General features: G+C 36.0%; 1 protein-coding gene across 5 annotated transcripts in view; it reads right to left on the bottom strand.

The window, feature by feature from the left end:
* The window catches only part of LOC135288986 (transportin-1-like), a 128,000-nt gene that overhangs the window by 44,793 nt on the left and 58,476 nt on the right, over nucleotides 1–24,731 (bottom strand). For 2 of the 5 annotated variants that reach the window (XM_064402356.1, XM_064402355.1), the window contains 14 exons: nucleotides 20,913–21,031; nucleotides 15,810–15,870; nucleotides 14,962–15,136; nucleotides 11,403–11,555; nucleotides 10,024–10,249; nucleotides 8,921–9,092; nucleotides 7,399–7,485; nucleotides 6,531–6,638; nucleotides 6,151–6,309; nucleotides 5,968–6,055; nucleotides 4,952–5,050; nucleotides 4,647–4,742; nucleotides 1,775–1,850; nucleotides 796–895 (listed from right to left, as the gene is read on the bottom strand). In XM_064402356.1, the coding sequence (XP_064258426.1) occupies nucleotides 796–895; nucleotides 1,775–1,850; nucleotides 4,647–4,742; nucleotides 4,952–5,050; nucleotides 5,968–6,055; nucleotides 6,151–6,309; nucleotides 6,531–6,638; nucleotides 7,399–7,485; nucleotides 8,921–9,092; nucleotides 10,024–10,249; nucleotides 11,403–11,555; nucleotides 14,962–15,136; nucleotides 15,810–15,870; nucleotides 20,913–21,031 (1,719 nt within the window). Of the gene's footprint in view, nucleotides 1–795; nucleotides 896–1,534; nucleotides 1,608–1,774; nucleotides 1,851–4,646; nucleotides 4,743–4,951; nucleotides 5,051–5,967; nucleotides 6,056–6,150; nucleotides 6,310–6,530; nucleotides 6,639–7,398; nucleotides 7,486–8,920; nucleotides 9,093–10,023; nucleotides 10,250–11,402; nucleotides 11,556–14,961; nucleotides 15,137–15,809; nucleotides 15,871–20,912; nucleotides 21,032–24,731 lie in introns of those variants that run through there. The other 3 variants (XM_064402358.1, XR_010351783.1, XM_064402357.1) reach the window with 3 other exon arrangements.

Below are 24,731 nucleotides of genomic sequence, written 5' to 3'. Positions count from 1 at the left end.
CTCAGTTTAAGCTATGTGAAAGAACAAACAGACAGCAGAAGAGGAAAATGCTAAGTACAAGATAAGGGATACGTGAAATGAACTGAAAAATTCAAAACAAGATAAAGGTTCAATTTTTGCATTTCAGGGAGAAGGATTCCAGGCAGAGGAGAGGGAATTTCACCTTTATTTTCCTCTTAGAAAATATTACCTTCATACAGCTTTACCTTGGAGCTGCACAGACTAAAGAGCAAATCATATTCTATTCTTGAGATGTACAATTTATTTTAAAGGGATGCATCTTCCTTGTCATGTTGACTATTTAAGCAATATATCCAAAGCTGAAAGAGAATCTTCCCTGACCAAGTTTTAAGAATGAAGAGGTGGTTATTGTTTTTGTTCTGTTTCTTTTTTAAAAGCCTAGATTGTATCTGAAAAATAGGTTTCAATATGTCAGCTTTTGTCTTGTATTTTCATACATATCATCAACATAAAAAAGAGTGATAGAAGTATCAAAATACAGTTAATCAAAGTTCATTATTGACATATTCCCTGTAAGTAAAAGACAAAAAAAAGAATTTAACAATGCTGTCTTCCTTTCCATAAGTGATAATTACTGAAGCAGAAATCCTGAAGTATAATGATATGTATAATTTGAAATATAAACATTTTGGTCTCCTTGATGCCTAAAAAGAAGTTACAGCACATACTACTGGGAATTGACACCAAGCTAAATATTTTTCATACTCCATATACAGCTTTCACTAAATCTCACATGAGCAAAGAAAGAAGTTAAGATCTATTTATGTATCTTACTTGGACTACTCCACTGGGGTTGACTGAGATCATGGTACATATCCCACGGAACGCTGAATCCTTTTCCTCATTGTCTCTTATATTTCGCAGAGAAGTGCACCTAGTAAGTTGGAGAGCAAAACTTAACTAATTCTATTACTTTTTGATTCAATCAAGTCAGGACTAGATGACAGCATTTGATGGAATAAGTCACACTGATAAGATTATCTGAAACACTATTTTGAACACTTAGAATGATACTTGTTGCACACAGTATTTACTAGTATATTCCCATTAGCTATCATCTACAGAATCTTGCTTTCCCGTTGCACTATATAGTTAGAAAGTGTGACCTGTATTCCATTAAATACAAAGGAAACACATATAAAAAACAATTATAGAAACTATCATTATTAGAAGCGGAACATATAATACTATTGCAATATGAATTATGTCAGATATCACTTAAAGAACAATTATTTAACCTTTAAAGCAGCAAGCAAGCTATTTTATACATAATGAGTATAGAAATAGATTACTTACAGCAATTCAAGCCTCAGACTGAATTTTAAGTAAAGTAATGCACAGTTTAAATTTTAGAGTATTTGCATGCATTGTATTATCATTCTCGTGGATTTTAAAATGCTCTTTCATAGTCAAGCTTTAACACGCAAGCATGTGACAATCTTATCCCATGCATAAATTAGTCGTTAGCCACAACATAAAGAATACATGACAGTGCTACTAAAAACTCACAAACCTGATAGGACAAGATTAGTCACATGGTTGGCAATGATTAAGGATTGAGATTTTGTAACCAACTGAAAATATATCTAAAAGTGAGATAGAAGAAAGAAAGAAAGAAAGAAAGAAAGAAAGAAAGAAAGAAAGAAAGAAAGAAAGAAAGAAAGAAAGAAAGAAAGAAAGAAAGAAAGAAAGAAAGAAAGAAAGAAAGAAAGAGAAGAAAAATGAATTAAAAAAAAAATTGAATAATACACACCAGGGTCTTATAAACTGCTGTAGCATGGGGGCCACCTCTTGAGGACAAACGTAACCAAGACGACCAATTGTTATTGCTAAGGTAATGCAATCACGGTTATACACCACCAAACGCCAACCAAGACATGAGCAAATGAGGGGGGAGGAGAAAAAATAAAGAAAAAACAACAAATAACTCAGAAACAGAAGCCAACAGAATCTGTATATGATAGTAAACATAAGATTTCACCAGTGCTGTTTATTACAACCCCTTGAATAAGAGGCAGCAACATATATGGTATAGTCTCCAGGGTAAAAGAAAAATTAAAGAAGTAAATGAGAGAACACCAAAAAACACAATTTGAAATACAAAGGCTTTCTGATGCAAGTAGTCATTCCGCTCTCTTCAGAATCACCTCTTACAGTAAATTTACCTACCATACACTTCAAAGTTTTTAATAAAAAGTACTATTATGAATACTATTGATAGAAAGGAATTAACCGTTTTCAGTTTTAGTATCAAGTAGTCCTAAATATTTTATCTTTTCAATATTTAGAATTCAAGATTTTGATAGGCCTACTATTAGTAAAAATACATTTATAAACACTTTTATGCAGAACACATTGTGGTCTATCTAATAAACACTAAATAGATTAAATACTCTCAAAGAGACCCAAATATTTGCTTTCTTCATAATCTTGTAGAAAAATTAAAGTGGTTGCTAACTCATAGCAAGTGACCAGATAAAATTAATGTTTTAATCCAAATATTTTTCCTGTTTAGAAAAACTTCCTCATAAAAGTTGTATAATATTGTGACTTTTGATACAAAAGCATAAAGACAAAAAGAAAAGTAAAACTGCTTCTCTGAATGATTAGGTATTGTGGTCCTTTGTTCTGAGGGCCAGACTGAAGATAATATCATCATGCAAGTGTGTTTTAATGGTGTTTGCTCAACTCAGAAAAGATTAATCTTCAGAAAAAAGAGAAGGTGGGAAATAATGTATCAGGATTACTTGAAGCAAAATACATGAATAATACTAAAATCCAGCAGATTTATATGAAGCAAAGAAACCTATGTTCAAGGGACATACTATGCAACACTAATTAACAGGCATTTGTGAACAGTTTCATGAAACATGCAATAAAGCAGATGATGTTTTCTCCAATAAAAGTTTAGCGTAGGATACACTAGCAGTTTTAAATGTACCTATTCCATGAAAGCTACATCTCACTGGTAATGTACTATTTTGCCCAGACATAATTTGATTTCAAATTTTCAGCAGATCTAACACAAAACTACATTTGAAGTGATACTTTCAAATGAAAGTACACTTTTAAGATTTATCTGTAAATTCTCACAGCTAGAGTCAGTATGAGGAATAGTAATTTCTGTCAAAGCATAACTTTTTGGCATGTAGTCATTATTTTCTATGCAACTATTTTACTTAAGTTGATCTCATGTTTCCAAAACAGAAGTGTTTTCATAGCTCATTACATAGCCTAGAGTAAAAAACATTAATACTCTTGCACATACCAATGGCATGTAGCACAATATCCCACAAGAAACTTATCATTACACCACACTCAACATTTATTTACAGTTTTGCATCTGCATTTAAAGTAACTATTAAGATACTAAAAAAAGTCACTGTTTGGATGCCTAAAAAAATTCTCTACCAGTGATGGAAGCAAACTTTTAGGTACTGGATGTTTCTCAGATACAGCTATTACATCTCCATCAATACAGACAAAGGGGGTTGGGGGCAAGGGGTAAGAAAATTTATATTGCTATACTATTCCATGGTGCATTTCATAACAAGCAATTAGCATGAAAATTATCTTTTCAAAAAGCAGTACCTATAATATGCCAGACAACTAGGCAATTTTTCCTTCAAGTTCACCTTCCATACTAAATGAGGGGATGGGGTGTGAAGAATACTGAAGGAAAAATATGCATAGAAAGAAATCCCAATTTATCTCATACTTAGCTCAAGCCCAAATGTAACTAGCACTGAATTTCCATAATTTTAAATTATGTTCAGTATAACAACTAAGCTATCATTTTTCTTACAAGACAGTTTTTAAACAGAAAAAAAAAATCAAAATATTCTCAATTAGTAAAATAGTAAACCTGAAACCTGTTTAATTATTAATAAAGTTTTGCTGAAGTATGGAAGGTGTTCCTCATACCAGAACATGCCCTCTATAAATGCAAAAAACCAAGCCTCAGAAATTTCAGTTCAATAAGGCATTTGGGGACTGCTTCCAATTTGGAAGGCAAAGCAGCTGGCCAGAACATAGAAACATACATGCCACTTTTAAGACTTCTTTTCAGAAATTTTTTATTAAGTGACCAGGTAATAGAAATTATACATAATTTCAGTTATGTTGTGGTAAAACTGCCATCACAGATCTAGATTTTTGTGCATATTACTACAAATTAATTTTTTCAAAAAAGTGCATTATTGTAAATTCAAAGAGTTCATTATTTGTTATAGATATGCCAATTACATTTGTTTCAAACACTAAACATGTACATACAGTACACATGAAAGGACATGCATATATTAAAATCAGTGTAAAGCCACTAAGTCTTTAAGTGTTACTGCATACATCTGTCATATTGTATACATAAATAAAATTGGAAGAATACTTAAATAGATGATAAATATAAAATGTTATAAAGGTGAGAAAACAATAACTTTAATAATCTAGATATATGATAGATGTTTTTCTGCAAGACTGAGACTTGTAAGAGTTTCTCCAAAACAGTTGTTTTTTGCTTATAAAAGCCAAATATATAGCAATAAAATAAGATCTATTCAATTTTTTTAATCATTGTAGAAAAAAAATTAATTCCCTTAACCATAAATGATTCAGTTTTTGGATACCTGTGTTCTCTAACAATGTCTTTGGTGTGTTGGGTCTGTTAATTATTTCTACAAGCTGGTGCAACACCATTGGAATATAATGCTGCATCTCTATACCTGAAACAGCCAAAAAAAAACATTCAGAAGAAAATGACCATTAATATATATACTCTATTTAGATCTGGTACATTGAACTTACTGTCAAAGACAAGGATGTATAACTGAATTTAAATTTTTAACATGAAAGCATCACTAGAAATAAAAAACAATCCACAACCCAAACAAACCATTCTTAATATGCAAATATTCAAAGAAAAAAATCTTACCCATCTGGATGGAGATTTCTCCAATCGCCCAGGTGGCATTGTTACACACAGAAATGAATTCAGGGTTTAAGTTTGTTCCCAAAATGGGCATGAAATCAGCTAAAAAGAACAACATTTTAAAATCTCACCACACAATACAAGCAACCATCTTGTTCTATTACTGTAAGATCACAAGAAGAGGGAGTTAAAAAAAATCATAGAAGTGTATTTAAATTCTTGTAAAGATTTAAATTCTTGTAAAGCATTACACTTGAATTAACAAGATCTGTATTTTTCTTATATATCAGATTAATCTGGATGATGCAACCTAAGCAAATCAATGCAAATCCTTTCAACCTATGATTTAAAAATATTTCTAATAGATTTTACATTGATGTAACTCTAGAAACCTTTTTTATCCCCTTCCCAGGAGTAGGGAAAGAAAAGCACACCTGGATAGCTATGTATTCAGCTGTGCTAAAAAAAATAAATTACCAAACACCTCTCCCCAAAACAAACACCCCCTTCAGCAACAAAACAAAAAACCACCAAACACAACACCAAGCCCCCCCCAAAAACTGCAACAGCCAACAACAATGAAGCCTAGAAAGCAAATCCCAGCTTTGATTAAAATGACAGATGTTATAATCTATCTTTGTGGCTAATATTTCACTATAATTAAAATTTAAAGCCTATCCAAGTATTCATAGATTCTAGTAGAGTAAAAAACCTACAAAGCAATTGTTCTAATGGAAGTCTAAGTACATCTGTTTTCTGTATTCCAGCAAAACAGGAAGCATGTTACATTATAAAAATCAAGCAACAAAATTAATTTTTGCACTGTCTACAAAAAGAACAACACATCTTAAAACACACAATTTAAAGGAGAAAAGACTACAGACCCTTGCTGATAAAGGAAAACTAAAATCTACACCATGACAAGGTAACCCACAGAAAAGGGAACTTAACAATGGCTAAACCATCCTCCTATCAGTTTGCAAAACAAATTAATTATTTAATATGCAAAAGAAACATACCGATGCAAGGCTTAACATGCTGAAAACACGCCTTTGTCAGATCACCTAACAATGCAAAAGAACTCTGCCGCACCTCAGGCATTTTATCCTAAAGGGAGGAAGAAAAAAACCTGACAATTCTAGAAGTGTTTCTGATTCTCTTTAGAAAGAAAATTCTTGGATTAAACAGATTACTCATCTCACCTGCATACATTGGTACATTAGTGTCAGGATATTGCTGCAAGCCACTAGCTGTTCAATGTTGCCTCCAAGTCCTTCAGCTAAACCACTGAGTAAATCAAGAGCTACAATCATGAAATCTTTATCTGGAGCCTCATATTGGTCTGGCTGAGCATTGTGCAACTGTAACAAATAATTATGAATTTTCAAAATGAGTATTAGATTTTCTCAGGGGCATGCATAAAAGTAAAAACAAACAAGCAATTAAGTTTCAGAACTGCAGATTCATTTAAATATTCAATAACTAATACTACAAATCTCTCTGAAAACCCCTAACTTTACATAGTTAATACATTAGTTTAAGGAGATATTCTGAAAACATTGGAATAGCAATAGAAAAATACCATGGCTTGTGCAAGAGTCTTCTGCACCAGATTGACACAACGCTGGTACACAGGCTCACAGTATGGAAGAAATCCAGATTGCAAGGCAGTAGCAACTGACGACAGGCACTGGAATAAAATAAAGAAGAAGGAAAAAAGTGAGAGAGACACTAACTTTCTTCACCTCTCCCAAGTACCCTTTACTTGTGTGTAGTAAATTAAAATCATTTTAAGTATACCCACAAGTAACTGTTTAAGTAAAAACAACCTGGAAAAGTAGTACTGATTAGCTGAGCCAAGGCAACTGTCAGCTAATTGTTATTCTCTCCTATGTATGTCAGTTGAGAAAATTTCTCAGGAGCAGCATCTTCTTCAAGGTGCCAAGACAGTTCATATGAAGACAATTACTACAATTCAGCTAGCATTTACACTAAAATTCACTATGCTGACAATGTACAAGCCCTAACATTACCCAAGAGTTATGAAACTAATTTCTCTGGAAGTGTTTTCCTGATTCACACTTGGAAAGTACAGAGAACAGACTACATTGTCTGGTTCATACCTTCAGCCTGTTGGTAATTTTTTTAATGAAGGGACGAAGGGAAAGCAGGGAGAGAAGACAAGAACAACAGGGATGGAACAATTTTTAAAAACAAAGAATCCCAAAGAAAACACCTAAGAATGGCAGGGAAAAAATAATTATAAAAGATTTCTGCTAAACTTAATAACATTTCCTCAGTTAAAAAAATTTCTCACTATTGTCATAATATTTTCTCCATAATGGGAAATACCTTACACTGACAGCATTTATAGTCACACTTCCTAGTAGGAACATCCTTAGTAAAAGAGGCAATTCCCAAAAGACACATATTCAAATTTTAACATTTACCTCCAATAAAGGGAAGAGATCTTTATCTTCATCCTTCAACATGTTCCACTTCTGGATTAATGGAGGCATTAGCATCTGAATATATTCCTGTTTAAGATGAAAATGCATCAGCTACTGAAGCACTCAATTGCATACTAGTTTATTTCAAAGCTAGAAAATGTATATATTCTACTTTTTCAGGAGAAAAAAAAATATATACTGTAATTCAACCATTGTTGAAATATATAGAAGTAGTTGAATATTAGAACTTAAATTTTATGTTTTAAGATTTTTTGCTGAGGCACATAAGTATCTTTGCAAAACAAATCTTTTCCTCCAGGTTTGGCTTCAGTCTAGCAACTTTTAATAGCTGCCTGGGTTGTTACATATCTATAGGATTGACTCAGGGGCTACAGAAAATGTTTTTACCAGCAATACAATCTAGCTGTACATCTGCCACCTGCTTTTCTCAATCATCTTCCATTGCCCTGATGCTACAACTCTATCCCCAGAAGTTCCTGAAACCTGTTCCTCATTCAATTACTCATCCATGAAGAAAGTAAATTTCTATCCCTCCAGAAATGCGCACTTACCAATTCTGTATAAAATGTTGCATCTTCTTGGCCACTGCTGTCACAGTCACAAGGACATTAAGCAAGGCATCCCTGTAGTACTGTTGCTCCCAGAAAGTATCCAAAGAGACAACAGATGCTGCCAGCTAATGCTATGTCCAAAGATACAATATTTTAAGCAACTGAAGAAAATCCCACCATTACCAGGAGCTCCCATTTAGCTTCCTCCTGGTGCTGTCAAAAGTCAAGCTGGCCAGGGCCAGAGAGAGATTGGAAAATATGTCCTTGGATAGTGTGGAGTCTTGAATGGAAAATAAAATGCCATGGCAACAACCCAAATTGTTTTATTCTAGTTTGTCTATGTCATGTGAAGCACTATAGGGATACAAACCAAATTTCAACAGCATACATGTGACATATATGTATATCCTATTAATGAACATGTATACTACAAAAACCCCACTACACTTGCCTGTGCTCTCTGTGATTTACTCAAAGGATTCTGTGTTTTTAGATATAAAATGCACATCTATCCTACTCTTGGATAAAGCAATCTCTAATGATGATGTCCTTTGATGCATTGGAAAGACACTCAGAGCAGTTTAGATATACCGAAAGTGGTTACAAACAACAAAAAAGTCATTAGAAATTAGCACACACATTCTACCAATTTCTTTAAAATCCCATTTCATATCTATATATATTTCCTTTGAGCTGAAAAATTCTGAGAGTAAGAAAAAAAGTCACAATAATGAAAAGTACATTTTGCAAGCCACCAAACACACAATTATTTATTCAAAATGGGGAACATTTGTGTAGTGTGAAAATTACATACAGTCTATGTATATTACATGCAAATATTATTGAATCCAGAATTTTTGTTTAAAAACATATAAAGCACACTACAAAAGCCACTCAACCAGTTTTTCAATATATGATAAGCATTTCTACAGAACATAAGGTATACTCACAGGTTTATTTAGATGATGTCCTACAGAATCTGCTAGAGTTCCTATAGCATCATAAAGAATGAGCAGGTTTTTATGCTGGTATTTACTAAATGCGAAGACCAAAGTGTCAAGTATATATGCAAGATAAGGAACAAGCTCTGTACAAGCCTCCTCTTCTAGAGTAGCAAAGGCACTGATGGACAAAAAAACCCACCCCGAATAGGTCAGTCAGTATCTTGTAAAAAACAAAACAAGACCACCCCAAAATGCCCTAAACTACCCATTCCTGTTTAAACATAGAACTGTATTTAGTCTTTAAATTTATCCAAGGTATGTTTTCACAATGGTATTATTGAGACAAACTCAGTCTATTTTGATTGAACACAAAGATTCAGCTCTTAAACTCTGATGAGCAAAATTTAAAAATATTCAGGTAAAAACCTTTTATGTATACATGTTACAGATCTAATCCTGCTTTATGAAGAAACTTTCTTGGCAGACTGCTGTGTACTCCTGCCCTACACAAACTTATATGTAAAAGCTTTATTTGCTGAGCTTCCTGCACAAGTGGTATACCCATTCCTTTAATGGTGCGTCTATTCTTTTTTTTTTTTAAATATCAGCAGACAAGGGACAGAAGGGAATCTTACCTCCAAAGATCTCCTTTCAAGAGAAAGGGAATATCCCTTGAAATAGTTGTAACCCAAATTTTTTGGTAATCCTGAGCTAAATATAAACATTGCTAATGCAATGATAGGATAGTTTTCCCGTATTGACCTTGTTCATAGGCCTATAAAAGCCAGATTCCTGGTCAGTGAAATTTCAAATATTGGAAATAAACAGGTGTGACATACAGATAATTTATTTTACAGCAATGGATTGTTTCGTTTGCTTTTCATATATTCTAAAAACTGGACAAGAGAAAGACAAATTATCTGGTTTTGTTTTACCACAACTCAGTTGTGATGATTTCAGAAGAAGCTGAACCCACCCCAATTTAAAAGGAAAAAAAAACCATTAGGAGCTAGAAACTGAGTTATAGAATAATCAATTAAGGCATTAAAATATTTTCCCATGAAAAAGCAGTGTCATGGATAGTACTTTTTGTTTAAGCTTTGACTCACCTGCAGGCAGCTTCTTGTACTCTCTTGTTGCTATCCAGAATGCGCTTTAGCAACTCGGTCATTAATGGCTTCAAGTATGTGTCTGGGGGTTGACTAACTACCCAGTGTGCATAGCGACTAAGAGTCCAGCAAGTGATGGAGCGCACAAGAGCCTTTTTATTAGAGAGGCACTGAATAAGGTGAGGGATCAGCTCAGGAAGATATGGAATCATACCCTGCATGCAGCCTAGAAGGAAAAATATAGCTATTACAGTATGAGAATTACAAAACATAATAGAGCTTTTTGTTATTTCCTAGAAGGGATATATTTTCTTCCTCTATCATGTAGTAATACATTTTACCAATATACAAAGCAAGTCTACCTAATTTATGTTAAGTCCTAAAATGAAACCACACCATAAACAGTAATTAAAATCCTCAATCAAATTTACATTCATTCCAACAACATTTCTACTTCAGTGCTTCCCCAATCTCCATAAATTTTGCTTTATTAAAGGGAGTATAGAAAGAACATCCAAATAAAATTGGTTTACAAAGCTTGGAAGTCTTATGCCAGTCTACTCAGAGTGACCAAGACAACAAGCAGAGGAAGATTACACCTTGATAACTAATCACCATATCACTAAAAAAGATTTCTTAAAAAAATAATTTTTCTTCTTGCTTTCTCCTAATATAACACAAATACTGTCCAACAATAAAAGCTGCACACTTCGAGTCAGCAAGGGCAGTAATACACTGAGATTTGCAAGAAGTACTAACTTTTACCTTGCTTGACTTGAAATAAAAACCAACAAAAATGCTTGCTAGCAACAAAGAAAATATATGTTCACTAGGCACTGTCAGAAAAGATAGATAATCCAGGCATGGACCCAAACATATTTCTTCAATTTCCAAAATGGACAGAGATTATGGAAATATAGGCAAAAAGCCAAGACTGTAAGTAAATACAAAGAAATGGAAGTTAACACATTTAAATCAGTGAGCCATCCACAAAAAGCAGCTCAGGGCACTGAAGTCATGGGACTTGTCTTCTCCATTTCTGAAAACACTGAATGAAATGTAAATATTCCTGTTGTATCAAATCAAGGTAATATTTCATGAGAGACCAAGAAATATATGCTAGAGTTAAAAAGGGGAGGAATAAAAGAAATTATCAAAGTTATTGAAGCCTCAAAAAAAATGCACAGATTTGAAAATGAAAAATTAAACAAGTAACTGCAGTCATCAACCAGTAGATGTAGAGATTAAATCACTTAAAAACAAAACCAAACAGCTAAGGATGTATACTTGCTTGCACAAGTAAATTAATCTAGAAGGAAACCCAGAACTGCTTTAGAACCAATAAAAATTCAGTAACCTGATATGCACTGTTGCCTTACCTTCAGCAATTGCTCCAAGAACAAGGATACCAGATTCTTTAACTACCCATTCAGGATGAAAAAGCAATTCCTTCAAAAGGGGCAAGATGTGTGGCAGAAGTTCATCACGAAATACATTAGCCAGGACATCTAGAGCAGCAGCAGAACATTTCCCTGAGGGGAATTAACAATGTTAATCTTCTTATTATACAAGCAGTTGTAGTTAAACGGTATGATCCTCATTTTAACTTTGAGCTGCCAGTGATGCCTTAAGTTTTATCTTTCATATTTTTCAGATTCTGTACTGCCTTAGTGTGTAACTCTGAATTTCATATAAAGTTCTTTTCACAGTTTAGTTAGACAAAACAATCCTTTTCCAGCCTGAGAATCAAGGACACCGTTGCAGCTTCAGGCACAAAAAGCATAAATGATGGTGAATTGAAGAGAGCAAAGCAGGAGGATGGGACTTCATAACCTGAAGCTGTAATTGGACAATTAACCCCAATATAAATGAACCAACACTTATAAAAGTGTGAAAATTTGTGACTGGTCGTCCCTCTTGTGACCATCTTGGGTGTAGCCCTGGCCAGGCTCTTGGTACTGCCCAAGGTGTATCCCTTAAGGCCTTTTAATAAATACCTACTTTATTCTTTAACTCTGCCTAGTCTCTGTTCTAGGTCAGCCTCTTTAGGCATCACTAGGGTATCAGGAGGAAAGATACTTTAATTTCATTACAATACACAGGGATTCATTGTGCTCTGGTACAAAGCCATAGCTTTTAGAGAGCCATTTTTGCAGCATTTTTATAGCCACTAAAAGAACTTATACACTAGGGATATTAAAACACTCACTGACAGGTGATGTACTTTGGACCTGATTAGCATAAGAGATTTTGATAATCAGGATTCCTTGGCAAGAACAAACAGAGCAAGAAGATTGAATCAACTTCTACAAACAAGAGATATTGCAAAATGTATAAGTTTGTTTATGCGATGATTAACCCAATCATTGTAGTAAAAAATTACTAGCCTTCTTACAATAGCATATAAGCATATGTAGTCCACAATAAATTCGGATTCTGACCACCACTCAGTCTCCTCGCCTCTCTCCATCGCCAATAGACAGGAACCACACCATTATATTGCAACATTATATACACTACATCATTTCAGGATGGTGTAACGCTACAAAAGAGGGAAGGTCTGTGACATGAATGCAACATACCGAAGAAATTAAGGAGAAATAGCAAAAAAATACTAGCAAGTTCTTTAAAAAGAAAACGTTCAAACATGACCCATATCTCAAAGCAAAAAAAAGTCAAAATCATCAACCTCTAGAGACTGAAAGAAATTTACTGACTTTTGCTCTGAGCTAACTCCTAATTCTGTGATGCACCTATACAAAGAACACTACTTTGAAATTTGTTTGAAAGTTTTTAAACTCATATTTTAGCACACAAAAGCTCATAAAAAAACAGATTCAAAACATGATTCAAAAATCCTTACTCTGGTTTTCTGCTGTGGGGCTGACATGTCTAGAAAAATAATGCTAAGATGGATTTATAAAGAATGCTCGTATTACAGAATTTATACTGTATTTTTTTTCTAGCATATTATGATCTCAGTTCCTTGTTTCAACTGAAACAAAAGTATATACAAAACAGGTAATCAGGAAAAATATACATAGCAAATGTAACATGCAAAATTCCTAAACTGGATCTAAACTGCTAGTGCGCCCAAGCAAGACACAGACAGTTTTTCAGTTGAGAGGTAGCAAGTACTAGAACAGATAATAAATAGAATTCTTTTTCTACTCTGCTTCTAGATGATGTCCAACAGGTTTGAATAAAACCAAACATGAGCCCTCAACTCAGAGCAGATCTCCACTAAAAATCAATAATAAACACCACAGACTCCTCAAGACCAGCACTTGCTGCTTCAGCTTAGACTGTTTCAGCTTTCTACTAGAAGAAAAAAAGGCGGACTTCCATATTTAGTTACCAGGTCTCATTAGTAACCAATGCTGCTGTGTCAGGCTGTGCTGACGTTTCCTCTCTGTTCAAATTGGAAGTCAAATATAGAACACTGGATAAGAAATAGGGCATACAATTCTGAAATTCAGATAATACAAATTCTGTCAAGTACAGATAACATACATCAAAACAGATTTCTTAACTGTTCTGTTCTCTCTCTTTCCTAGAGAGCTTTAGCTTCCTCATCTTCTTAACCAAAACTGTGGACCACAGAGCACCCTCTGTCATTTCAGTTTTGTTTTCCAGGAAATATTGATTTAATTCTGCAATCTCTACACACAATGACTACAAGAATAGCATTATGAATTTAAAATTATAAAAAAAGATACTTTACAAAAGAAAATATATTTGTGCTTTTTGTCTTTGTGCTTTTTGTCTTCTAAATAATAATAATAATAATGGTATTATCAGTATTAATATTATTTTAAAATTTAGATACGTCTCAAAATGGTTTGATCCGTAACCTGCAAGGCACATTCATCTGTACATCTGAACTACTGGCAATAGTGGTCAGTAGTAGCATGTAGGAGGAAGAAAAAAATCAAACACAAACCAGATATAGAGGGAAGACTGAACTAAAATAAAGCATTATTAAGCTAAGAACAATGTGTAAGATTGTACTGGATCTGGCTGAGCTGGAGTTCATTTCCCCATAGCAGCCCTCACAGCGCTGTGCTTTGCATTTGGAGCTGGTAAAGTGTTGTTTACACACCAGTGTTTTGGCTACTGCTGAGCAGTGCTGGCATAGCAACAGCACTGTCTCAACATTCCACCCCCCATCAGTAGGGTAGGGATGGGCAAGATCCTGGGAGGGGACACAGCCAGGCCAGCTGACCCAAACTGACCAAAGGGATATCCCATACCATATGATGTCAGTTCAGATATAAAAGCTAAGGGAGGGAGGAGGAAGGGGATGGCATTCATTATTTATAATGTTTGCCTTCTGGAGCAACCCCTACAAGTGCTGAAGCCCTGCTTCTGGGATGGTGCTGAACATTGGTCACTGATGGGAAGGAGAAAATAAACCTATTTTGTTTTCCTCTTTCTTTGTGTGCACGTTAACTTTCACTTTTGCTTTAGTAAACTGCCTTATCTCAACCTACTAGTTGTTTTCCATTTTCTCTCCCCTGTCCAGCTGGCAAAGGGAGTGATAGAGTGGCTTGGCGGGCATCTGTCATCCAGCAAAGGTCAACCCACCACAAAGACTTTTACTAAAGTAAACAGTAATACATGTTTTTTATTACCTTGTAGAATTAAAATTCAAAATCCAAAGTTTCTGTTGAATTGCATCTAGTAGATGTTTGCAGCTCTATTGGCCATATTCAAAATAAGTTTAGAAGTGGCTAGATTTTTCAATAGTTATATAGCCAAAACATCACCTGAAAGACTCCCCTCTGCCCAAAACACCAATTATATCAGCAGATAGTTCATTTTCCATTCAAAAGCAAAGCCTCAGTATTCCTATACAAAAACTCCTGTGTTTACTGTGGTTCTTGTATTATGCAAGTAGCTATATTTTAAAACATTTTACACATTACTTTGACATACTTAAATTCCAGTCAGAAATAGTATCATCATCATCAAGATCATTGTCGTCATCATCATCATCATCATCTTCAATACGATCTTCTTCATGTGGCTGAGCTACTGTCCGCGAACGATGAAAACGAGGTCTTATGTCCTGTTCACTATCTGGAATAGCTTCATCTTCTTCAACATCCCCCTGTCAAAAAAATGTTTTATCAGATAAACCAGTGCAACTATATTGCTCAAGGAAGTTAAGAATGTAGTGCAAATGTTAGTTCAATATTTCATAAACATGTGAAAAATTCACATCCCACTTGTGCTGCCTAGCTAACTAAAAATGCCATTGTTCCTGCATTGTGATACAGTATTTACCAGAAATATTTCAGGAAAACGGAAGCAACAGAGGTAATCTCACAGAAAAGCACAAAGTACTCTTCTTGTTAAGAAATTACTCTTGATGGGAAGGAATTAGAAAGAAGAAGAGATAGAGACATTCTAGTACACAGACACATTCTAAAATGTTGTGATGGAAAAAGCTGTGTAGTTCAAGCTAGAAGGTCATTAAAATTAATTCTGATAATTTCTTTATAGGCTGCTTTGCTGCAGTAATTAATGGGTAAAAGTATCCCAGCTCTGCCAAAATTGGGTGGAAAGGGAGAGGAGCAAAGCAGGAAAACCCACAGATTATTTTCCAACAAACATGGCAGCAGTTGCATTCAGTTTTTGGAACAGCACACCTTGCCCCAGAAAGCTAAATCTCCATTGAACAGATGGCAGACCAGATCTGGTCTACCAGCTCAACCATTCTGATTTACAAGTCAGAAGCTAACCAGATATTCTTACTGAGTATAAAAGAAAGGAATGCTTACCTTTAACAGAATAATATCAATCTCTGAATATTTCATACCATTTACCAGCACAGGTATCAGTCTACAAAGAAATATTGATACATGTCAAGAAGGAAGACCCTGGTAACTACAGGCCTGTCAGTCTCACTTCAGCACCTGGTAAAATTATGGGGAAATTTATTCTGGGACTTATTGAAAAATACTTGAGAGACAACGCAGTCATTGGTAACAGCCAGCACAGGTTCACGAAAGGGAAGTCCTGCTTAACCAACTTAGTTTCCTTTTACAAGGTCACCCATCTAGCTGACAAAGGGACACCAGTAGATGTGAGGATTTTTGGATTTTTAGCAAAGCTTTCAATACTGTTTCTCACAGTATCCTTCTGCAGAAAATGTCCAGCACACAGCTAGAAAGGTTTATAACAGATTGAGTGAATAACTGGCTGACAGGTCAGGCTCAAAGGGTTATAGTAAATGGGGTCACATCAGACTGGCAACTGGTTATCTGTAGATTCCCCAGGGTTCAATTTTAGGGCCAGTGCTCTTTAATGTTTTTATAAATGATCTGGAAGCAGGAATCAAATGTACATTAACTAAGTTTGCTGATGATACTAAAGTAGGAGGAGCTGTGGACTCCCTGGAGGCAGAAGCACCCTGCAGAGAGACAGACAAATGAGAGGGCTGGGCAATCACCAACCATATGGAGTTTCACAAAGAAAAGTGCTGGATTCTGCACCTGGGATGGGGTAACCCTGGATGTACAGACAAACAGGAGAACAAGAGGCTGGAGAGCAGCACTACAGAAAGGGACCTGGGGGTTCTGGTCAATGGCAAGCTGAATGTGAGTCAGCAGTGCCCTGGCAGCCAGGAGGGCCAACCATATCCTGAGGTGCATCAGGCACAGCATTGCCAGCCAGGCAAGGGAGGTGATTGTTCCACTCTGGTCTGCACTGGTGTGGCCTCACCTCGAGTGCTGTGTGCAGTTTTGGGCACCACAATATAAGAAAGATATAAAGATATTAAAGAGCATCCAAAGAAGATGGTGAAGGGTCTCAAGGGCAAGATTTATGAGGAGTGGCTGAGGTCACTTGGTCTGTTCAGCCTGGAGAAGAGAAGGCTGAGGGGTGACCCCATTGCAATCTACAACTTCCTCAAGGGGGCCAGTGGAGGGGGAGGTGCTGATCTCACCTGTCTAGTGACCAGTGACAGGACCCGAGGGCATGAAATGAAGCCACATCAGGGCAAGTTCAGATGGGACATTAGGAAAAGGTTCTTCACTGAGAGGGTGGTCAAGTCACTGGAACAGGCTCCCTAGAGAAGTGGTCATGTCACCAAGCCTGACAAGAGTTCAAGTAGCATCTGGACAACACTTTTAGTCATATGATTTAGTGCTAGATAGTCCTGCAAGCAGCAGGGAGTTGGACTTGATGATCCTTATGGGTCCCTTCCAACTTAAGAGATTCTATGATTCTATGTCAAAATAACACATAAATAAAGCAAACTGGTTTTCAGTTAGCTGGTCCATAATTTTGGCTGCAACCACACTCCCCCCAGCAACAACAAAATAAAACCAAACAAAAAAACCCAGACAAAAATTTAGCCTAATAACAAGTCAGCACCTTAACCATACTCCATTTCATGAGGTTCATTACTACTTTGTAATCTGAAAAAGTGTTAATTTCTAACTAGATGTAGCCAGATGGCACAACTGAGTTTTACACTTTAAAAATAGGATATTCTTCCACATGATTAAATCTATTTTGAAGTACCTTTCAGAAATTAAGTCAAAAGCTTTTCAGTAAGAATTCACACTCACAAAATATGCTTGATAAACAAGTTATTATGTTGGCTCTCCTGTATACCATTTGTCACTTTACTTACCTGTGGCTGAAAACTCTACCTCACTACTCTTAAGGATGGAAGTCTAACTACATCGAGCCCTCCTATCCTTTTGTGATTACTTCAAGTATCACTCCTTAAGACAAGTCTCTGACATTGCAGAGATCTTGACATTAGTCGTCATTAGTCTTTATTAGAACTTTACTTAGTTATTAAACTGGTTATGGCCATGGTTCTCCAATGGTAATGATGTATGGCAAAAAAAAAAAAAGGACTAGGGAAAAAAAAGCCAAGTCTTTAACATATAAACACATTCACTACAAAAATTAATCCGTAAAAATAAATATATGTATTACATGCCAAATCAAGTGAATACTGAAATCACCATGGACTGACCAAGCAACAGCAAGACTCAGTCTCTCTATATTCTGCAGCCGAGGAGTATTGTTTCTGAAGGTATTCAGGCCAGCAATAATAGTCATGCATCTCAATGGCAATATGAACTAAACAAAAATTTCCCTCATATTACAATTGGAACATGGCATTAACCTGTGTATAGGCACAGTGGCAAGAGGCAACCACACCACTGCTCTGTGGAGCAAGAGAGATTGATTTTAGTCATGGGGGCATTGTGGTGGTGCATCCCCCCATCCTTGGGCCTGCCCTATGACCTCAGAAACTCTGGACAAATCATGACTGAACCAGCTGAGCGGTGAAGCATCCCTTGACCGTACCACTTGGGCACTGAAGTGTCTCTGACTGTGCCAGGAGCTCTTGCATGATATAGGTGGGAACAACACTGATCATGACAGGAATATCATCTGCCTGACCAAAGTGAAGAACAAGGATATGCAGTTATCCTTGTTAGCCTTGGTAAATAATTTACCTGATTCATAGCCCAAGTGAAGTGGTACCATTGCTACAAAAACTTTTTAAAATTAATCACAGCCCAAGCGGAATGGTACCATTGTTACTGGACTTTCTAGGAAAAAAGCCCAGTAGTTACCAACTTGGATCAGTGAGGCCTTTTGAGCTCTCCTGGACTGCAGAGGGCTGAGTCAGCACCTCCCTCTGAGTGGGGCGTCTCAGAGCTCACAAACCCTCAAATTTGTGATACTCAAAGGACCATCACTGACGATGAGGCCTAGGCTGATATTTCCCCCCTATCTCCATGCTCCTCCAGGTGCAACCCTTGCCTGTTGGGAAATGCAAAGGAAATTGACATATTTCACTGAACCTGAGGGAAGGTTTTGATAGGTACATTTACACACGTAGAAATAGGTGTAGACATGAGTTTACCTGGGTGTGTGTAAATTGATTATGGTATGAATGTTTTCTATAGTGAATCTATAATTTAGTTGCTCTTATAACTGTAATAAATCCTACTGAATAACTTTTTAAATGTTAAATTAGTCAATGATTAAGTGCTGCTAAAGTCTTCTGCACCCTTATCTTTTGTATCCATATCCTTTGCTCCCTTACCCCCTTTTGCATTCCTGGTCTCCATGCAAATCATTCTAAATTGATTCTAATCCAATTTTCCTATGTATGCTTCTTCTATGTAGTAATAGAGTGAGCCTTGCCATCAAACTCTGTCAAGTCGTCACACTTTCATAAATACATATTAAAACTTGCTTTTTGTCAGTACCTTTGATGGTGGGTCTGAGAAGCTGAAACCACTTGTTCACAACAATTACCTTCTGAACTTTCAATGAAAGAACACTAAGTATTCAGATTAAAACCCATTACTTGGCATTTCTGCATCATACTTCATTAAGTATGCAGGAGGCATATATTTTATAAAAAACCAACAGGAGCAAAATGGAACAAGATATTAAACAGGTTTCTAGAAGATCTTGTCCCACTTAATCTAATATAAAAAAACCCTAAGGTTATAATCTAGTATTGTCAAATTTATATAGCTCCCTAATCAAAAAGACTTGCCAACAAACAAGTTGCTTTCAACAAAAATGACATTGAAAGATAAGAGATATGTAATGTTACTCTTATCTGTTTTACTAGAACTTTAAAAGCTTCTTAAAAAAACCCCAAAAACCAAGGATGAAGCTGTTGTAATGTCAATGTTCATGTAGGACAGAAGAGGTTTACAATTTATACTGAGAAGGTGACTAGTATTAATATGTGTGTTGGGAAGGAGGTAGGTAGAATCAAGAACTGTGCTATCATTCTTTTGTATTTTTAGCTATAAGAGTAGGATTTAAGTAAAAACATTTTAAAACTCAAAAGTAATTTCTCATAACATTGGTTCTTCTATTTTCAATTCCTATTCTGGTACTGCTACAGCAGCTGCATTAATCTCCATTTTGTTTTCTAAATGCTTATGAAAACTGAAATTTGGAAAGTCCCTCCCTTTTTAAAAAAAAATTGCTTTACATCTAAAATGGTCATTTTTGCTGAAAATAATGCATCTCTTCTCTCCACACTTTCACTGGAAGAGCAGAATCACAGACAGAACTGCGTTAGTATTTCAAAAACCTACCATGCATATATCAAAAATTGGGTCTTCCTTTACTGGGAAAACTGAAGAATTTGTTTCCTATTGAAAAAGTCTTTAGTCTGGAAATAAGTAATTAGCACTGTTGAAGACATGCAGCTGTTTAAATCTCAAGCATGGGTGTTAAATTCCTGATCAATCAAGGATCTACATTTTAAAGCTTATGATAATTTTTGAAACTTACAAAAACGTTTTTGAAGCTTAAAAAACTACTGTCAGTCTGAAGAAGCATGAAAAACACATTATACATGCTTTCAAGCTTAAATTGCCCTGGCAATTGATATGAAATTGATTTCTAAATCTAAATGATCTTGTCATTTTGTTATGTCTTCATAAAGATGGGGAACCCCTGGCATGACTATGCACATAGAAGCATTGCACAGAAATGCTCACAATAGCAGTTGTCAAGAAAACATGTTCATGGTACACCAGATATTATAAGTAATGTCACATGGAGATGTTTGTTTAAGCTTAAGCACATGTTAGTATACCTTTGCCTCCATCTGATACTTAACAGGATGTTAAGCTTGAGATAAAGCACCAGTGACACAGTTTAGGTTGCCTCAGGAGCCAAGTCTGAAATCCTCAAAAGTCTTTTCAGTGACCTCTGTGATACAGCCATTTTTAATATGTACAAGGACTAGCTAGAAGAAACTCCTCCCAAGCATACAGCAAGCTAGATACAGTCTCCAAAAGAGTAACCAGGAAAAAGTTAACTGAAGTTTAAGGATGACTATTTCAAAATAACTAGTTCTAATTCTTAATACTTACTTAGCAAGATGCCGACATAATACATCTTTACAAATTGGCTGTTCAGCCAAAGTCAGCCAAAACTCACAAGCCTCCAAAGCAACATTTTCATCTTGGTCCTGGGTCCTTTGAAGCATATACTACACAAAAAAAAACAAACAAACAAAAAAAACCCAACACAATCTTGTATAAGTTTTAAGTGAAGAAGCTATCAACATTGCAAAGTGTGTTTGCAAAAATAAACTATGCTCCCAGAGTATTTTTGTTTCTTTGGGGCAATGGGAAGAAACAGATATAAAAGAGTACTTAAGGCTATAGAGAGAATAAGCCGAGACTTATTTCTCAATGCTAGATGATTCAGATTCTAAGTTTTTTCCCAGTTTAAGTGAGAACATTATCACCAAGAAACTATAGATAGAGACTCAAGATAATAAAACAGTTTCCTGAAAATAGTGGGGGATTTAAAAATTATTTTACCACTCCCTCCCTTCTCCTTTTGAAAAAAGAGTACAATTACACACTTAGTAAGATGAAAATACTTTTTATATCCAGTACCATAAAAAAGCCTCTCTTTCAAATATTGATTATCTGACAGGATGCAATTAAGTAGAACTCATAACAGGGGGAAAAATAGTCTCACTTTTTCCAAGTATGAATGGTAATTCAGAGATTCAGTGTCAAATCTTTAAGCTTGCTGTTAAAATTTAAATCTCCTTAAACAAAAAATAATCAAATACCTGCATAAGCAGAAAGGCTAAATATATCATGGCTACATCAGTTTCTTGTACACGACTTCCAAAGCAATTTAGAGAAAGTGCTTGCAACTTCCAAAACAGTAATTTCTGCATTCTTCCATGCCAGCTCATTTCTGAAATAGTTGGTCCTTCCACTCATTTTAGAAGCCTCATGGAAGTCCATGCAGCTACCTTTCATCACACATTGATTTAAAATGAAGAAAATAAATTCTCCTTCAGAATACCATTTTGTTCTCAAAATTAAATAGAATGGGGCAACCTATATTATCCTTATGCATTTCAGGGATGCAAAATTTACAAAACATATCCCTTTCTACAGAACTGCATTCCTACAGGGCTGCATCCAAAACAGCATGGGCAGAAGGTGGAGAGAGGGGATTCTCCCCTTCTATTCTGCTCTCCTGAGACCCCACCTGAAAAACTGTCCAGCACTGGGATCCCAACACAAGAAAGATGTGGACCTGTTGGAGCAAGCCCAGGGGAGGCCACAAAGATGCTCAGAGGGCTGGAGCTCCTCTTCTATAAAGACAGGCAGAGAGAGTTGGGGCTATTCAAACTGGAGAAGTGAAGGATTCGAGACCTTCTAGCACCTTACAGTACTTAAAGGGACTACAAGAGAGCTGAAGAAGGACTTTTTAGAAGGGCATAGAGTGATAAGAACAGGAGGAATGGTATTATGCTGAAGGAGGGTGGGTTCAGATTAGATATTTGGAAGAAATTCTTTACTGTGAGGGTGGTGAGGCCCTGGCACAGGTTGCCCAGAGAGGTTATGGAATCCTCTCCCCATTTCTGGCAGTGTTCAAGACCAGTCTGGATGGGGCCCCGACTAACCTGGTCTAGCAGAAGGTGTTCTTGCCCATGTGGGGGAGGTTGGAACTAGATGATTTTTAAGGTCCTTTCCAATCCAAACTATTCTGTGATTTTATGAAATGCACTAAATTGCAAGCGTTTCCTAAAAGGTCATTATTGTGATTAAGAACTGATGGCAACAAAAATACTGCTGTATTCTGAGTTATGAACAGATTACAGCTTGGAAAGTTTGAAAAATGTCCTATCCATTTGTCTGTAAACTGCGTGCTGCTTCTCCCTCTCTCTCTCTGGGCCTAGCTTAAAGCTACAGGACCCATTTCTGGGCAAGAGAACAGACGATGGGGATACCAGCATCATAAAGTCACCCCAGGACACCATTGCAAGCAAGGTTAATTAATACAACTGAAGTGATTTGGCATTTTTCCCCAGAGGGCTTGAAAATCGACACTTTTGTTGTATTCAGTTATTTGTCACAAAGACAAAACCAGAATGACAAAAAGTAATGTCTGTTTGAAGGTTCTCCACACACTGTCATTTAGTCTTTAAGCACGTATTATAATATATGCTCCATGAAGTTAGATAGCAGTAGATTGAAAAGGCTACTTACACTCAGTGATATAAGAGCCATATACACAGCTTGGAAATCATAGAATGGTTTGGGTTGGAAAGGACCATAAAGATTATCCAGTTCCAACCCACCGCCATGGACAGAAACACCTTTCACTAGACCAGGTTGCTCAAAGCCCCATCTAACCTGGCCTTGAATATTTCCAGGGATGGGGCAGCCACAACATTGCTGGGCAACATGTGCCAGGGCCTCACCACCCTTATAGGGAAGAATTTATTCCTAATATCCAGTCTAACCCTGTTCTCTAACAGTTTAAAACCATTGCCCCTTGTTCTGTCACTACATTCACTGATAGAATCCTTCCCCATATTTCTTGTAGGCCCCCATAGTAAAAACAGTGATACTAGCATCAAAGCAAAGAGTATTTGAAGGCTTTTAGATTTTTTTAGTATTCTTGTGCCATATTTTAATGAGTACTTTTAATGATAAGCGAAAAAAGTGACTTTAGGCAATGGAAATAGTTGCTTCCTGACAAAAAATTACAAAATAGCATAGGAACATTATTTAGAACTGGTTTGCATACTCTGTAACAGTGTTGTGTTAGTCTTGCTATGTCAAACCATCAAAAAAAGAATGATGCACAATGCATTAATAAAGATCCTTTGAGCAGTAAAAGCTGTCTATCTGAAAGCAACAGGATGCAAACAAACTTATTTCTTTAGCAACAAGCTGAGTTTCTGTGTTATAACTTCATATTATCGACACCATTCAAGTAATCTCATTATGCATTGTAAAATGAAGTCAGGACTTCTATTAAGATCTTAGGCACCATATGCCTGGCTAAATATACTATATGAATATACAAGTGCAATCTAATAACTGAAATCTATTAGGTCAGTCTACTTCTGATATATCCTGTTGTTATGTTCTCAGACAAAGGAAGGAGAAAAACAAAAACAAACCCACAGAGAAATACATATCTGCTTCTGCTCACCTGGAAGTACATGCTCAAAAAACCCACTGAAATTGAAATTCAACCATCCCGGTTCCTCCAGGAACTTGGCAAAACAGTTAATATTAAACCTGTCTAGTTTAAAAGCATGACACTGGCCAAGACCTTCTGTCTTATAATCACTACCAAATTATTAATATTCTTAACTACTTTAAAAGTAATTCTCCATAAGCATAAAAAACCCTATCAAGTGGATACCAGTTTCTCTCTTTTTAAGAATTTCTTCAGTTAGAGCAGCCACTATTAGAAGCATTCAGCTTGGAGGTATTCAAGCTTCAAAAAGGCAAAACCAGACTCATTTGAATGAAAAATAGTCAGTTCTCAGATATTACACTGTCACATACCAATATGTATGTATACAGAACTGGGCAAATCAGTAACAGTACACAGTAGTCCCAAAACTGCGGAGGAAGGGGAGGAAGTCTGATCTTGACAAAAATTTCACTACCGCTGTCTTTTGTAGAGAAGATGCCTAGTAATAGTTTTCCCCAAAAAAGAAGGGATACAATGAGAATACAATCTTGGATCTTCTGGTTGCTGACATAATTTCTACCTGCAAAGTCCAGAAGTTCCTTACTGATTTGTCTGCTGACAACCCCAAGTTGTGTGGTGTGGTCGACATGCTGGAGGGAAGGAATGGCATCCAGAGGGACCTGTACAGGCTTGAGAGGTGGGTCTATGCAAACCTCATAAAG

Source organism: Passer domesticus, chromosome W (genome assembly GCF_036417665.1).
Source record: "Passer domesticus isolate bPasDom1 chromosome W, bPasDom1.hap1, whole genome shotgun sequence".
Taxonomy (NCBI): Eukaryota; Metazoa; Chordata; class Aves; order Passeriformes; family Passeridae; genus Passer; species Passer domesticus.
This window is presented reverse-complemented; position numbering and strand designations above follow the sequence as displayed.